General features: G+C 32.4%; 1 protein-coding gene across 1 annotated transcript; it reads right to left on the minus strand.

The window, feature by feature from the left end:
- Nucleotides 1–768: 768 nt before the first annotated feature.
- LOC143232712 (protein THEM6) lies at nucleotides 769–16,154 on the minus strand. Its single transcript, XM_076468459.1, is given in 3 exon segments — nucleotides 769–987; nucleotides 6,900–7,089; nucleotides 16,084–16,154. Coding segments are annotated over 3 exon segments (480 nt in total).
- Between the last annotated feature and the right edge of the window lie 456 nt (nucleotides 16,155–16,610).

Genomic DNA, 16,610 nt, shown 5'->3' on the forward strand with positions numbered 1-16,610 from the left:
TGCTCCATGTACAAATCCTTGTCTTTCCTATAACATGTTTTGAAGAATAAACTGTGAATCCACAAAAGAAAAGTTATATGTAGTACAAACTTACACCTCTATTTACTTAGCATTTTAATAAAAGAAAACCATTACTATTAATACTATATTTGAAAAATCATAAGAGAATTAAACCAATATTTTAAATTGCTTATTACCAGTTCATGCTCTTCTAAATAACCCAAAATGCTAAAACTATTGTATTTATTTCCAAAAACAATATAAATGAATATTTATACATTCAAATTAAGTAGCATGTGAAAACATGTACTAAATATGTTTATAAGCAACACATCAATCCAAAACACATATTCTTTTGTTGAATATTAGCTGAAACACTAAGAATATCTTTATCAATTCCTTAACATACAAGTTTTCACCTTTGTTACTATTTAATACTTTGGAATTATGAGGGCTAAATTACTTCCTTTAAAATGTATTTCATTATGCGAATAAGCTTAAAATAATGAATTCCATCACAGCTATTGTTTGTTAGTTAGTTTCTTTTGGCTCAAAGCCACATTGGACTATCTATTTTGTTTACCAAGGGAATCAACTCCAAGATTCTAGTATTGTATATCCATAAATTTATTTTTGACCCATCAGGTCACCCATTTACAACAACTTTCAATTTTTCACACACACGTCTACATGACAATCATCTTCATTATAATATATAAACTTGCAGGATAGTAAATAAAATATATAATATGTGTATAAATTAAGAACCTATTCATTATTTTTACTTGATGTTTGATTTGAATGAATCCACAACAGCAAGTCTTCAAATGGTTCTGGCAAAGGTAAATTTGTGCCTCCACTTATTTTATTCAACACATCATAAACATGTAATCCATTCAGCATGGTTAAACGGGATAAGCAAATGGCTCATATAAAATTGTCATGGAGTGTCTCTATGTACTGCTCCATGTAAAAATCCTTGTCTTTCTAATAAACTCTCTAGAAATTTTATTAAAATGTTATTCATGACATAATACATTTCTCTTCCTTTCAGACATACAAAGAAGATAGTTTTGTATAATCATTTAAATAACTTCATGGCTTAGAATATAAAGAAAGGACTTCTGCATAGGTGAGTCAAGAAAAGAATGCATGAATGCTTGAACTAGTCTTAACAGGATAGGTGCACAAGTGAGATAAGTAATTTTAATTTGGAGATCTAGGTGGACTGTCTTGAAATAACAACTTTAGTAATTTATACATAACCTTTGGAGTTAGCAACAAGTATTGGAGGATAACAGGTGCTGAAAACATTTTTTTAACCATTTAAACAGACTAGTGCTCTGTGATTTAACCCTTTAATGACAGCCACCATCAATTGATGCTGCAACCTACAACATTCCTGCTGTTTAAGGGTTAAACTCATTTAAAATCCCATTAATGCATTAACTGGTTCTGTGGCTCATTTTTCTAACCTATATATTAACTTTTGCCATAACTTAATTACTTACAAGTAAATGTAATCAATAATTAGTACTTAAATATAAGGATATATTTGTTTTGACACCATTTCATTGTACATTGATAATCTGCTGGGTCCTGTTGGTCTGTTATTATTCACCTCAACCACTGTCAATTGTGATATCCTTTTTCAAATAGTTTTATTCATTTTGATTTAATTGCATATTGTTGCTTACTAAAATGAATCAAAATTTTTATGATCATCATAAAAGCGAATATATCTGTCAAAAAATTGGTATGTATTAGTCATATATGTGTGTGTGTGTGTATATATCCATTTACATGTGGTCAAGATATTCTCTTACATTATAAATATTATGTCAAATATGAGAAGTATACCACACACACATAGTGTAAAGATTTTTTGTTTTTGAAACTGTGATCATTAGAAGAGAAGCTTTAAAATGTTTATTATAGCATATGCAAAATATACCGATGTCATTATAATAAAAATGAATGAAAAAAAACAAAACCCACAGTATGCTATGTGGAGTTTCAGTACCAACTTCCAATCTGATGAAACAAAATAATACAAACTGATTAGCACTCTTATGAAACTTCAAGTTCCAATTTTATATACTTGGGGACTTGTGGTTTTCATAATGTCAATTTAATTGGCATGTACAATATGAAATACAATCTTAACATACAAATTACGTGCATTTTTTGATCATTAAATAATGTTCAATCATTTTTAATGGAAACTAAATGAAAATATTCCTTTTTCTGCTCTATCAATATGCACTGGATATAATAAGATGATAATATGCTCTGTCAGAATACAAAGGATATAATGAGATTATTACATGTTTTATCAGAATACAAAGGATATAATAAGATTATTACATGCTCTGTCAGAATACAATGGATAGAAAGAAATGATTTTATGCTCTGTTTATGTTTGAATCATTAGTAATACAGAATGAAGCTACATTTACTTTATACATTACAACATTACATTGTACATCTTTGAAAGTGAATTCATTCACAAATCTACATGTAATTCATGACTGGTAATTTCATTATAGGAATATGTATTTTTTATGGAATGCCAAAATGTTAAGTTTTCTTTACATGTTAAGAGAGCTTGAGACTTCTTGTGTCTTATGATCATTGCATACATCATATGTACTTCATTTACGTAGAACGAAGCATCACGTTTGTTTGTAGGACTTCCAAGCTTATATATACATATATTCACAGACATTTTTGCATTTTAAACATATATATTTTGTACTTAGATATACAGTACAATACCTATAATTAAGCTAAATATACATACATGTATACATACAGTTTATACATATATATATATATATATATGCTTTATACATTAACATGATAATGAAGCAGTTAATGTGTGATTGAGACAAAAAACAACCAAGGTTAGGCAAGCTGAAAATACACCAAAATGTAAAACAATTTTAGAAAACACAATCAAACTTACTTTTTATAAGCAAATGACTTAATTTGGCCAGAATAAAAAGAAACAACAAAAAGACTGATGACTGAATTTTATGTGAAATATACTTGCACAATATTTGTTTACAGATTTCAGTCATTTGTAGCATTAAACTTAAAACACCCAACACAATGTTCTTTAGTTTCTCTTATTATCATGAGAAGATAATGGTTATAAACTAGTCTCATTTGTTTTCTGATTCTACAATACAGTGATCTCAAAAGTTGAAAATGATTTTTCATAACACATAAAAGATCCAAGTTAAAAATTCATTATGCAATACTTAGTGTGTTCCACTAGCAGCTCCCAAAGATATTTTATTTGCCATCTGTTATAGAGTGCCTATAAATATCTGTTATATTTACAAAGACCTAAAGTCCAAATTTTGCATTTTTATTCAACTTGCTTTGGTCTATTTTGGTACCAAATTTTTCAGAAAATTAGCCCATTATTTAAAACTACACCAGTGTAAAAGTCTGTCAAAAATTACAAGAATCCACTGTAAACCAAAACTACTTTGTATAAAACTGGCAGTACACAAAGGAAAAATATAAAAGACACACAAAATAACAGAGTAAACCTCATACATATTGGTTCCTTTGGATAAAAGATTAAACCATACAATAACCATGGGGATTGCTGACACACCTGTTCTTCTTTGAAAAAAAGTCATCTTACATATATATAATTGGGATCTTCAGGCAGTTTCAACGAAGTTTTTTTGCAATAATTCCCAAGCATACATTTGTACTCATTTTTTTTTTAAATTTATTCTTCACAGGAGTCTTCCTAGCTTTCCTATATATATCCTACCCAGCTTGACATCATAATGATTTGGTATCACACCCACAACACCATGCTTGATCTGGTTCTGAAAACTTTCTCATTGACTAGCTTTTATATAACAGAAAAAGTGCAAAAATATAGGATCAATTTATACCTATGTTGGCAATTAAGTTGAACTAAAAAGGAAACGAGTAATCAAGAGAGGAAGTATTATAGGAGAAAAAGTAGAAGTGGCATCATGTAACTCAGGAAATTTGTAGAAATCAAGCATGATCAACGCTTGGCTTATATATATATAGACACATCCACACAAACACGTGGAGCCTGTTAAGGGGACACTCTGAAAGATAAACCAACTTATCTTTATGTGTGTATCTTATCTCCGAGTGACAAATGATGAAATACACAGTAGTGAACTATCTCTGACATTGAATCCCAGGCTTTAAAAAATATTATTAACATCCTTTATAGCTAATACAATATCTTCTATACTTTTAACTTTGTGGCCAAAACAGATGTCAATTATGAAAGCAAACAACTAGCACTATGTATAGTATACACAGCTGATGCTGTTACATAGTTTTCATTATAATAAAGGGTGGGCAGATCCTGTTGATGAGAGGAGAGCTACGGCCTAAAGCCAATATTGTGATTTGTTTCATATTATAACTTATTTTGGATGAGACTAGATTCACATATCTTAATGCATTACTATTTCAAATAACCAGAAATTTGAATATGAATTTAAAAGTTGATTAAATGTTAATATGTATGAAATTTATGGTATTTGCCAACAAGACTGATATACACAATTTTCTTTTTTAACATAAAGATATTTTAATATACAAAGAAAAAAAACAATTTATAATAATGGTTATTATTAATAGTTAATATATATGATGGTTTATATATAAGAGTTTTACAAACTTACAATCAATACTCTGTGTTATATTTGGTATAGAACTGAATATTTTATCGATGGTCCAGAACCATGACGACCAAATTAATTCTGAGCTGATACTGCCAAACTTCTCTTAAGCTAACAATGTCTCTCTTGGCTAGCCTCACACCAGTTAGAAGCCCACTTCTTATTGAAAACGACATTTAATGTCCTTGTACATATAATAATGTCTGACATAATTTACTGATGTTGAATGGTTCGTAATGTTCAAAATCTATAATCTATATTGTTCCTGATTAAATTCTGTAGTTTTTCAATTAACAAACGTTAATCACAATTATAGCTTCCAAGACCTATAGCACACCAACTGTAGCTGTCCAAAAATAATACTCTTTGTCTTTCAAAGTCTCTCTTTGTGTGTCACTTTTTATATAAGAATCACATAAGTTTCTAGAAGTTTCAAGTGTTCTAGAGCATTTTCATGAAACAAATATTGTTGATTTTTACTCTCAAGGATATGCTAAAAATTTGAAGAGCAGGCAGGACTTGCACAATAAACAATGAAGAATATATGTCACATGCAAAAAATGAAGACTACAATAAAAATAAGCATAGATACTCAGATAACTATATAATGGTAAATCTGTTATAGCTTTTAGTCACAAACACAAGGTAGGTTGTACAATGTCCTTAAAAATCTCAAAAACCAAAACTATTAGAAGGATAACATTGAGATGAGATAGATGGGTGAAAGAAATGAAATAGGAGTGAAATAACTGGGATGTGGACAAACAGAAAGTGTTAAACAAGGAAGCTTCCAAACAAGCAACAGTTGAAATGGAGAAACCCTGATCAAACAACCAGATGAAGAACTGGGACAGGTGAGGAACAGAAAGACGGGATGATCAAAAGCCAGTGCAAATAAACTAAAATCTGAAGTAAGACCATGACCTTTGTTACATAGACAAGGAAAAATGGCAAATAGTATGGACAAGGGTAGACATTACACTATCCTTGTAATCCAGTACGATTTACAGTGCACGTAAGTTTTATAAAAAAAAAACTGTTATCATAACTTATTGTAAAAAATTAATCATCTACCATATTATATTATCAAATTCATATGAACAAATTAGAATTTGGAAGACAAAAATATTTCTAAAAGGAACACGTAAAAGCAATGGAAATCAAGCACAAGAAGTTGAAACTTACAATTGAAAATGATATAAAGTAGTGATCAAGCACAATCAAACTTTTGTAGTCACATGGGCAGTGAGTCAAACACGTCTATACATGAAAATGCCAAACGAGAAAGTAAGGATCGAGCTAGAATAGTAGAAGGAACTACCTGCACTAGTATAGATGGCAGAGTATGATTTGTGGAGGAGTGTCACATGATCAGCACATTCTCATGACACTAGATTGTAAAGTGTGGGTAACAAAATATGTGGTATCACATTACAATATGCAAGGAAACGTACATTGCAAGCAAATATCAAATGACATAGTATTTGTTGCCAATGCTGTTCTTGTGAAAGTTTCAAGGCCTTGAAGTCACTAGTAGAAAGTACATTTGATAGTCTGCCACAGAAAGGGATGGATGGATAGTGTTATTGATATCCTTGAAATTTTTCTTCTAACAGTAAGAATATTTTATGAAATTGCACCAAACTGCAATATTTGTTATTCCTTAGTTGTCTAAAACTTCTCACTACATTCTGTTGTACTATTTTTGTACAAACTCTCTCTTTTTACTTCCTCATAAGTTACTTAACCCACTAGTTTATTCCCTGCACACTGATATAAATAATTTATAATCTGCTCTATCCAATGATATTTAATCTTTGCCTATAGCTGTTTTCAAAGCTGCATTTCAGTTAGTAGTTTCTAAGTGCATATTTCAAAATCATAAAAGGGTAAAAATATATAGGCTCCTCTTTATAAAACTCACAAGGTAAACATCTATGCACTTGATATTCAAAAGTGGCCTTTACTATTCAAAAGACAATTTTGTTAGTATATGTTCCTATTCAATGTCTTAAATGCACTTTGCACATTGAGGTTTATCTTATTTTTGTCTTGTGTATTGTTTTAATGAAATTATCAATTTAGCTATATTAATTTCTACTGATAATAATAGAGTATATGAAATAAGGTTTATGTGTTTCTAGCTTTAAAGTAAACTACAATTCAAATTTTGTTGCTCACCTTACTTCAGACACAAAATACTTGAAACAGACTTATACTGTGACTGTAGTGAACTGAAATGGCACTCAGCACTCCAGTTTCCTTTAATTCTCTACAAGCTTTCAACATTCCCATTATGACCCAAGAAACTAAACGTGCAAACTCAAACTCCCTCAGGTAATGAGCATTATTCATATGACAAAACATATCCAGATTACTTGGGAGACAGATCCTAGGAAGAAAAATAAAAATTTATAAATCACAGGTAATTCATGTTCATGCATCAATAAAGTCACTATAATATGAGAAGCCAGTTAAATCAAATTTTTCAACATTTTAAACATAAACAATTGACTTTACAGCTGGTTTAAACATGATTTGCACATTAATTAATGTAGACTTAAAACTAAAAAAAAAATAAAAATGTAAAGATACATAATAAAGGTACCTTTACTGTACATGTTCACATAGTTCATTCTTTGGAGCAACATTTTAAATTATGAAACATGGTTTGTGTAGATGTAAGTCATACATCAACATGCCCTCTAATTTACATGAATTGCCATGAAATTTATATATAGAGATTAGGCTGTTAGCTTAAGAGAGTTACTATGTACAGTATTATACAAATAAAGGTCTGATTCCAGTTTGACATCCTTGAAAATTTAATTATATAAACTTGATATCCATCAAGTAAACCATTGACAAAAGCTGGGTTAAGAAATAGTATAAACTATAAACAAGAGAGAAGATATCCTATATAGGTGTATATGTACAGTAGTTATTTTTTTACACACAATTTCAAACACCTGATTTACCATTAGCAATGACTTGACATTACTTAATAGGTTATAGTAGTTAAAGTATTACTCCTTTAGGGTTTGAGAATTTAACTTAGTCCAGTTTGTAAAATTTCTATTTACTCTAAAAAAAAAAAATCTTGAAAGAAGTAATGCTCTCACCATCAGCAACTCTACTTCAAATTCTACACTATTCTAAGAAAATAAATAAGTTTCTAAATAACGTGTATTGCCCCTTTATTAGATTCCCTTTTCTCTAGTGATAGTTTAAAACTTTTAAAATGAGCTATCCTGTCAAAGCTTTAAATATTTTTAACACAAAATACGTTTATCACTGTCATCATATGCATCTTGCATTCTTTATTTTTAAAAGCTAATTTCTCTATAGATTTTGAAAGTTGACATAATTTTACCTTTATTTTAAATTCAAAATTTCTGTATAATAACCAAAACTCTTTAATAAATAGGTACTATCAATATTCATTGTCATATTTCTCTTATCATAAAAACTTCAAAATCATGTCTAAAATTATGCACAGCTCTTTTTAATTCTATTTTTAAGATTACACAAAAGCAAACGTAGTTTAACTGATTTCAATAAGAGCTGTTTTATTATATTTATAGAAATCTTCTAGAAAACTACACAATATATATTACTTCAAAATATAAAAGCATACAGCATTTATATAATATACCATTGAAAGTTTAGCATAAAACCTGCATATTATTTTACCTAAAATCACAGCTGTTTAGGTTAGTAGGTCAAAATCTATCTTATATGTCCTGTCACTTAATTCAAGGGCCCGGCATGGCCAAGCGTGTTAAGGCGTTCGACTCGTAATTAGAGGGTTGCGGGATCGAATTAGGGTTGCATTAAACATGCTCGCCCTCCCAGCCGTGAGGGCGTTATAAAGTGACGGTCAATCCCACTATTCGTTGGTAAAAGAGTAGTCCAAGAGTTGGCGGTGGGTGGTGATGACTAGCTGCTTTCCCTCTAGTCTTACACTGCTAAATTAGGGAGGGTGAGCCCAGATAGCCCTCGAATAGCTTTGTGCGACGGCCCGGCATGGCCAAGCGCGTTAAGGCGTGCGACTCGTAATCTGATGGTCGCAGTTCGCATCCCCGTCGCGCCAAACATGCTCGCCCTTTCAGCCGTGGGGGCGTGATAATGTGACGGTCAATCCCACTATTCGTTGATAAAAGAGTAGCCCAAGAGTTGGCGGTGGGTGGTGATGACTAGCTGCCTTCCCTCTAGTCTTACACTGCTAAATTAGGGACGGCTAGCACAGATAGCCCTCGAGTAGCTTTGTGCGAAATTAAAAAACAAACAAACAAACAAAGCTTTTTGCGATATAAAAAACAAACACAGTGCCAAAAACCTTGAACTATTTCAGTAATATTAAAAAGAAAGATAGTAACATATTCTAGGTTAAAGTTTTAAAACAAAATATTTTTTTTTAATTTATAAATCTTTTAACGATATTTTCTGAAATCGCAACCTATACCTGATATTATCAGCAATGCTTTGATGACTTAAAAAAATTCAAACAAGTTCAGATATTGACGTCATACGAGACATCTTTGTTACTTTGTGACATTCACAATGAACTTGTAATCTGTTGTCTAATGGAGGTATAATGCAAATTCGCTTTCTTTTCTATCTTATTGTTTGTGTTGAGGGTATGTTACACAAAGAGCATTTTCGCACTCTTCTTAGATGTCTCTTCTAAATTAATTTCCAAGTTATCAATTGATCATTCATTCCTTTTGATGAATACATCAAATAGATTCACGCACGTCTTTCACTCACATGGCGTTTTCATGGATTTTGCTTTTGAGAATTCATGGCATTAATTGTCATTATGATAAATTTATATCGTATATTTAGTGTAATTCAATATAATTCATGGCATTAATTATATTGAATTACACTAAATATACGATATAAATTTAACATAATGTTCGAATGCCTCATGTCACTAAATGCTTAATAGGGCCCTTTAATGTGATCGTTACGTCTGATTATTATCATACATGGTAACATAAATAGTGTGATTTTTCTTATAACATAGCCAAATCAGTCTCTTTACGGAGCCTGCCGAGGGGAATCGAACCCCTTATTTTAGCTTTATAAATCCGTAAACTTACCGCTAAACTAGCGGGGTTCAACATGAATAGAATGATGCAAACATATTGGTACATGATCTTATTACATCTGTGATCTGAAACTAATCCATTATACTGTCTCTCCTAGCGATTTATCTCCGTTCCTGGAATGACTATCTGTAACCACGCCATCCATGTTCATCTTTTCTAGTGCATTCATTAATTTTCATTCTCCGTGACTCAGAAGTAAGCTTGAGGACTTATAACGCTAAAATCTATGGTAACAGCAAAGATAGTCCATTGTGCAAGTTCGTCTTAACAACAAAACAAATAGTTTATTTTTGTTGTGAATTAATTTATTATATAATTCGAAAACCAGGAAGGGATTCTGTATCTACGCTTTTATGTAATAAAAGAAAATAAACAATTAGGATACTGGATATCACATTGAATTAGTAATATCTTATACCTGTATTTAATTATAACACCTTATTAAATGTCGTTGTCTTAAACTAAGGTCACTTGTTAAACCTCATACAGTATAAAAAAGTAACATTTTAATCTTACTGTTTAGAATTTCAAAAATAAGAATAAAACAGTATTTATACTTATAAATGTAAAAACAAAATGCTTATTGTTTTGCGTACTAATAGATACCTTCATGTTTTTTATCGTTCTTGCAAAATGTTTATGTTATCATTTCATTATTTTGTTTTACTGTGGATGAATTATAGCCTGGATATTGCAATTCTCTGGGCGAAATTAAGTTATCAGTAAACACAAAATACACAGCATTGTAATATTTAAATAAAAAATACACATAGAGAGTTTAGTGGGTATTGGTAAAACAATTTACAGCGTCCATTTGAAATTAAACCCAAAGGTATGTATTTGTATGAATAATCCTTTCATTCTCCAGCTGTTTGAAGTACATAATAGTTGAACGAAAGGTATGACTCTAAGTCTCTCTTTGATTAACTCACACATTGTTGGCCTCGCTTGTAGACGGAAATCCTACTGGATTACTTTGCTTGTCTGAGACATATGAATAATTTCTACCACTTAGCACTGTGCTTATGGTTTGTTCATTTGTTTCTTGAATTTCGCGCAAAGCTACACGAGGGCTAGCTGTACTAGCCGTCCATAATTTAGGAATGTAAAACTTGAGGGAAGGCAGCTAGTCATCACCACTCACCGCAGACTCTTGGGCTACTCTTTTACCAACGAATAATGGGAATGACCGTAGCATTATAATGTCCCCACGGCCGAAAGGACAAGCATGTTTGTGGTGACGGGGATTCGAATCTGCGACGCTCAAATTACGAGTCGAGCGCCCTGACCTCCTGGCCATGCCGAGTCATATTTGTGCTTATGGATTATCACAATTTACAAGATGTCGGTCTTTGCTTATAATGACTGGGATACGACTTATTGCAGATCTCTTTGTGGATGGCTCTGACGCTCCAAGATGATTCATTCGTAAGATTTTTATTAAGTGCATTGGATATTTCTATCTTGGAAATGTTAAATTATCGATCTCAACATTTTTTTATATGAGTGTATAAGCATTTTGCATGAAAAAGGGCTGATATATAACCTTCCGTAAAGTGATCAGTTTTTGGTGCCACCACACCACGTTACCTCTGAAACATTATATATTATCAAAATGTATTACGAGAAATGCCCCTTGGTTTTCATGTGACTTGATTTGCTTATTCCAAGCTGTTTTAATATAGCTCACTCAACCATATGAATACTAGTCACATACAGACAAGCGTACGTTGAGACATACAGACGTTATTTAGAACTACACTAGATTTGTCTTCCTTGATAAACATCATCTAAATTTGAAGTATTCACGTGTCTAGTTTTCGATTGTAAGAAGGAATACCGTGCACTTGAATTTCTAGTTGTGTTATGAGAAGGAAGGTCGTGTATCGGGAATATCTATCTTCCTATAAGAATGAAGAACATGTGTTTGAAATTATGTCTCAATTTGTGTTAGAGAAAGAAATAATACGAATTTGAATTTTTATCCCTGTTATAAGGACTGAGACCGTGATTTGAGTTTTATGTTTGTGCTGTTAGATTGAAGGACGGGTAATTCAATTTATTTCTGTGGTTCTATCTAATGGTCGAAATATGACTGAAAATACCGCTGTTTTGCTTATTTTTTATATATATTTATCATATCTTGGACGAAAAGGTACATTCAGTACAACTTACAAAAATTTAACAACCAATTTTACCTGTTGCATCCGAAATAAATCAGTGAACCTAATTTTCCATGATTATTTTTTGTACCTGTAGATGCAGCTGTTTTTATGAATATAAGACATTTAAATTAGAAAAAAATATTTTAACTAAGGGAACCTCTGGTGCTAACATGAAAAATCATACAATAATGAGCCTCTTGCTGATATGATACTGAAAAAAAATTTATTATGCGATGTGCAACTTTTAACTTCTCGAAATTTTTATCCTGTGTACATGTAGATTTGCTGTAGGGGTCGCAAATTTTCCTGTTTTGCCTCTGTTTCCCGTTACGAAAAACTTTATTTTTCTCCATTCGAAATTTAAAAAAAAAATTGGCAGCTGAATTTGCTGCAAGTATTGGAGCAAAACGAAGGTGAAGAGGTCACGCACAAATTCGACATTTACGGAGTTACAAAGCGATAAATAGCGTCATTACCATTAATTAGCACGTTGCTTACCAATAGATAAGTAAATGTCTTTGGCATGTTTTTGTCTTTGACAAGAAAAAAAAAGAGAATTCAACAGAGATTACTATCATGATATAAAAGGCTACAAATCGCTCATAGCCACAATGCACTGTCATCCCTACCAGTTGCTGGCACCCCAAATGAGCACTGGTGCCACGGGTAATCGTTTAGTATTATTAATCTCCACTGTAATAATTGCTTGGCGTATACACTTTTTGATAGACTGATTCTCACAATTAAAATTTTAAGACTGATTTAGTTGGAACTTACAATTTGATTTAATGTCCTTAATTAAAACAACGACATAGAAAACAAATTTGCATTTTTGGTTAGTGGATCAGTTGAAACCATATCATGTAGTTATCATCATGTGTTATAAAATGTAAACTACGAATAATTTTGATATGACGTAACTTTATGTTCGTTCAGTGAAATGTATTTTGGTATTTGTTTTTTATTTTGTTTCGCAAGTAGGTAGGGTGTAAATGTTCTATCACCCGTCTTATTCTTTGTAACATGAATGATGGTTAGGTAATAAAGACACACATTTTACTGGCAAAGGAGCTGATATACAGAAATTCATTGAATTTTACTATTTGGCTTCTATAAGTCTTTGCCCCATAGTTCTTCTTTTATGACATTTATTTCTCAGCAAATTGGGCAAGTTTGAAATATCACTCAATGTTAACACCTAGAATAATGAATGCCGTAATGAATTTGGCTGAAAATTATTTGTTCTTAAAATATCAAGTCTGTGTTTTTTTCTGCCGTTTACTTCAGAACACTGTAAAAAACAAACCAACGTTTAAACAACTTCTAATGCGACACTAATATTGATTTTAGATTATTTTATTTAAAAGTCCTGTTAAGTATCAAACTATTACCTTCTTAATTGAAGTTTGTTACGTAGTTAAAGTTTGTTTGAAAGGCGCGTTAACTTAGAAATTTTACACTTCAATAGTTAGTGATCACTATTATATACACTATATAAACATTAGCCTTCAAAGTGATTTTTACTTCCACAGACATTGTACAAAGGGTCTGTAAGACATTGTGTTGTGTTAAGCATAATATCGATCCTCAATGTTATTCTCACTCGTTTACGGTTAGAAATATATAACGGAACAACTGAAAAAACAAACAAACAAAACATTCAAATATCAACGTTAGAAACATAAAAAGCTAACACTCTCCGTCAATTTAAGAGTTTCATACATTAATCTGTGTATTTGTAATAAAAGAAATTACAATTTACAGCCCTTGATGAAAAAAGACTATGCAGACTAAATGGAAAGAAAACAGGTCTGGGAAAGTTTAGTCTTGAATTATCGAAAAATATTAAATCATATAAAAACAAGTAAGTTAAGAGTACTGTTTATCCATGCTGTTACGTATTATAATTTATTTCGAACGAGTTTATGTATTACTATTTCAAATAACTGGAAATTTGAATTTAGAAATTAATATGTTAATATATATCTCATTTATGTTATTTGCCAGCAAGATTGATACACACAGTTTCCTTTATTAATACAAATATATTTTAATATACAAACATAAAACATATAATTACTTTGTTGGTTATTACAATTGATGTTTTATATACAAGAGTTTTAAAAAACTTACAAAATATACTGAGTGTTCTTTCTATCTGGTCTGGAAGTGAATTTTATCGAATTCAGGTCAACGACAAGCAAATTAATTCTGAGCTGACACTATCAAATATTAACTATATCTCTTTTGGCTAGTTTCATGCTGGTTAGAAACTCACTTCTTGCTGAAGAAGATATGTAATGTCCTCATAGAACTAATAACATCCGAAATAATTCACTGAAGTTGAATGGTTTGTAATATTTAACATCTATGACGTTACTGCTCAAATTATGTAGTTTTCCGATTAATAGACGTTAATCACGGGTATAATAGCTTCTGAGGCCTATAGCACACTGTCTGTAGCTGTCCAATAATAATACTCTTTTTTTTTCTCAGAGCGTCGGTATTATATAAGAATTACGCGACTATCTGGACGTTTCAATAATATTCTAACGCATTTTTATAAAACAAATACGGTAGATCAGTGGTACACAAACTTTTTGAGTCAGGGGCTACAAAAAGACTTCTTGTAACCGTTGGAGGCCACAAAACACTTAAGATTAAAATCGTCCCACAGTTGTTTCGCACAAGATGGACATCACATTTAAGAACACACAAATAACGATTGCATTAAAGAGTTTGCACATTATTTTAAGAAATGTTATGATACGCCAACTGTCACAAAGTCAGTGCGATGGATGGTGCCGCATGTCATCTACGAGATTAGAAATGTCCGACTTGATGTTTGACATTAAAAGACGCAAGACTGCTTTCAGATGATCATCAGTCAGCTGATTCCGAGTGTTGTTTTTGTTCAGTTTCATATGTGAGAAAGCCTGTTCGCAGCAGTACGTGCTGCCAAACATGCTGGTGTGGACAAGTGCGTTCTCTGTCAGACTGGCAAATGTATCAGGCAACGTTTTGTAGAAGTCAAGCAAACTGTTTTCTCGGTAAATAGCACGCAGTTCATCAGATGTCTGGAGATCAGTAAATTTAAGCTGATATTCTGCTGACAAGTCATCCACTGACACACTGAATGGATCAGCAAAACGTTTCATCAACAATCTGCATTGGTGAAAGTCACAAAATCGTGAGTTGAAGGATTGAATCAAGGTATCTAGCTTCCCAACATAAACTTGTGTGTCAGTGTCCTGATTCTTCTGTAGCTGTGACTAAAAAGTGGGAAAGTGCATGAAGCTGCCTGATGCTTCTTGCTGTCAAAACAACTGCAACTTTGTCCTGAAAGCTAAGATGTGATTTGCAAACTTGAAAGACAAGCTGATTTTTGCCTTGCAACTTCAAATTCAGATGATTCAAGTGTTGTGTCATGCCGACCAGAAAGGTCAAATCAGCTTGCTATGCTGGATCAGTCATGGAAATTACTTCTGTGTCTTTGTTCTTGCTTCTGAGGAATTCTATCACCTCATCAATCAACTCCCAGAATCTTCTGAGCATCTTCCCTTGACTCAGCCAGCATACTTCACAGTGATACACAAGGTCACCATAGTCTGAATCAATTTCTTCAAAAAGACTTCGAAACTGACGGTGATTGAGCCCTCGTGATTTGATGAAATTAATGATTTTCATCACCAATGCCATCAGTGCCTGAAAATCAACCAACCAACTGTCTGTTCTGCTTTCTTCGATGCTTCATCAACAGTGCTACCAGCCTACTACTTTCTCTGGTCACGGCTGGTGCTCCATCAGTTGTCACACTTACCAGTTTCATGAAATCCAATGAAACACTACTACACAGTCATACTGTCTCCTCGAATAGAGCACACCTAGTTGTTTGACCCTTCCTGGAACCCATGCCGATTAGTTCCTCTGTGATATCAAACGATGACGACACACCACAAACAAAAACTAGTAGCTGTGCTGTTGAACTGATGTCAGTCAACTTGTCTGCTGCCAAAGAGAAGTAGACAAAGTTGGCTGCTTTATTTGTAAGCTGCCTTGTCATGTCTGCTAAGAGGTGTGAAATTCTTCGTTGAACTGTCATACGACTCAAAGCCACTGTCTGTTGCTTGCGAACTGCTTCTGGGCACAACTTTTCTGATGCAGTAATCATACATTCTTGACAAAATCACCATCAGTGAATGGATGGCCAGATTTCGCTATCATCAAGGAAATATCGTAACTGCCGCACCTAAATCTGCTGACTGCTTTGAGAAAATGTTCTGCTGGTGATTCAATTCGAGCTCTTCGTTCATCACCGACAACGTTGTGGAAATCTTTACACTTCGACTCATAATGACACTTTATATTGGATACCTTCGCCACTGCTACTGTCGAATGACACAGCAGACAAATCATGCTCTTCTGTTGTTGAACAAAACAGTATTGCGCAGTCCAATCATCATGAAACTGCCGGTTTTTGTCGTCAACTTTTCTTTTACGATTAGCTGCCATTTTTGTTACGAAATAATATCAAAATAGGGCTCGTAAGTAAATTTCGAAGAACAATTGTAACGCGTGAGATTTTGTAATTAAGGAAATATTACGTCATTGAGCCAATGAGTAAATGCCTA

The sequence above is a fragment of the Tachypleus tridentatus genome, chromosome 1 (genome assembly GCF_004210375.1).
Source record: "Tachypleus tridentatus isolate NWPU-2018 chromosome 1, ASM421037v1, whole genome shotgun sequence".
Classification (NCBI taxonomy): domain Eukaryota; kingdom Metazoa; phylum Arthropoda; class Merostomata; order Xiphosura; family Limulidae; genus Tachypleus; species Tachypleus tridentatus.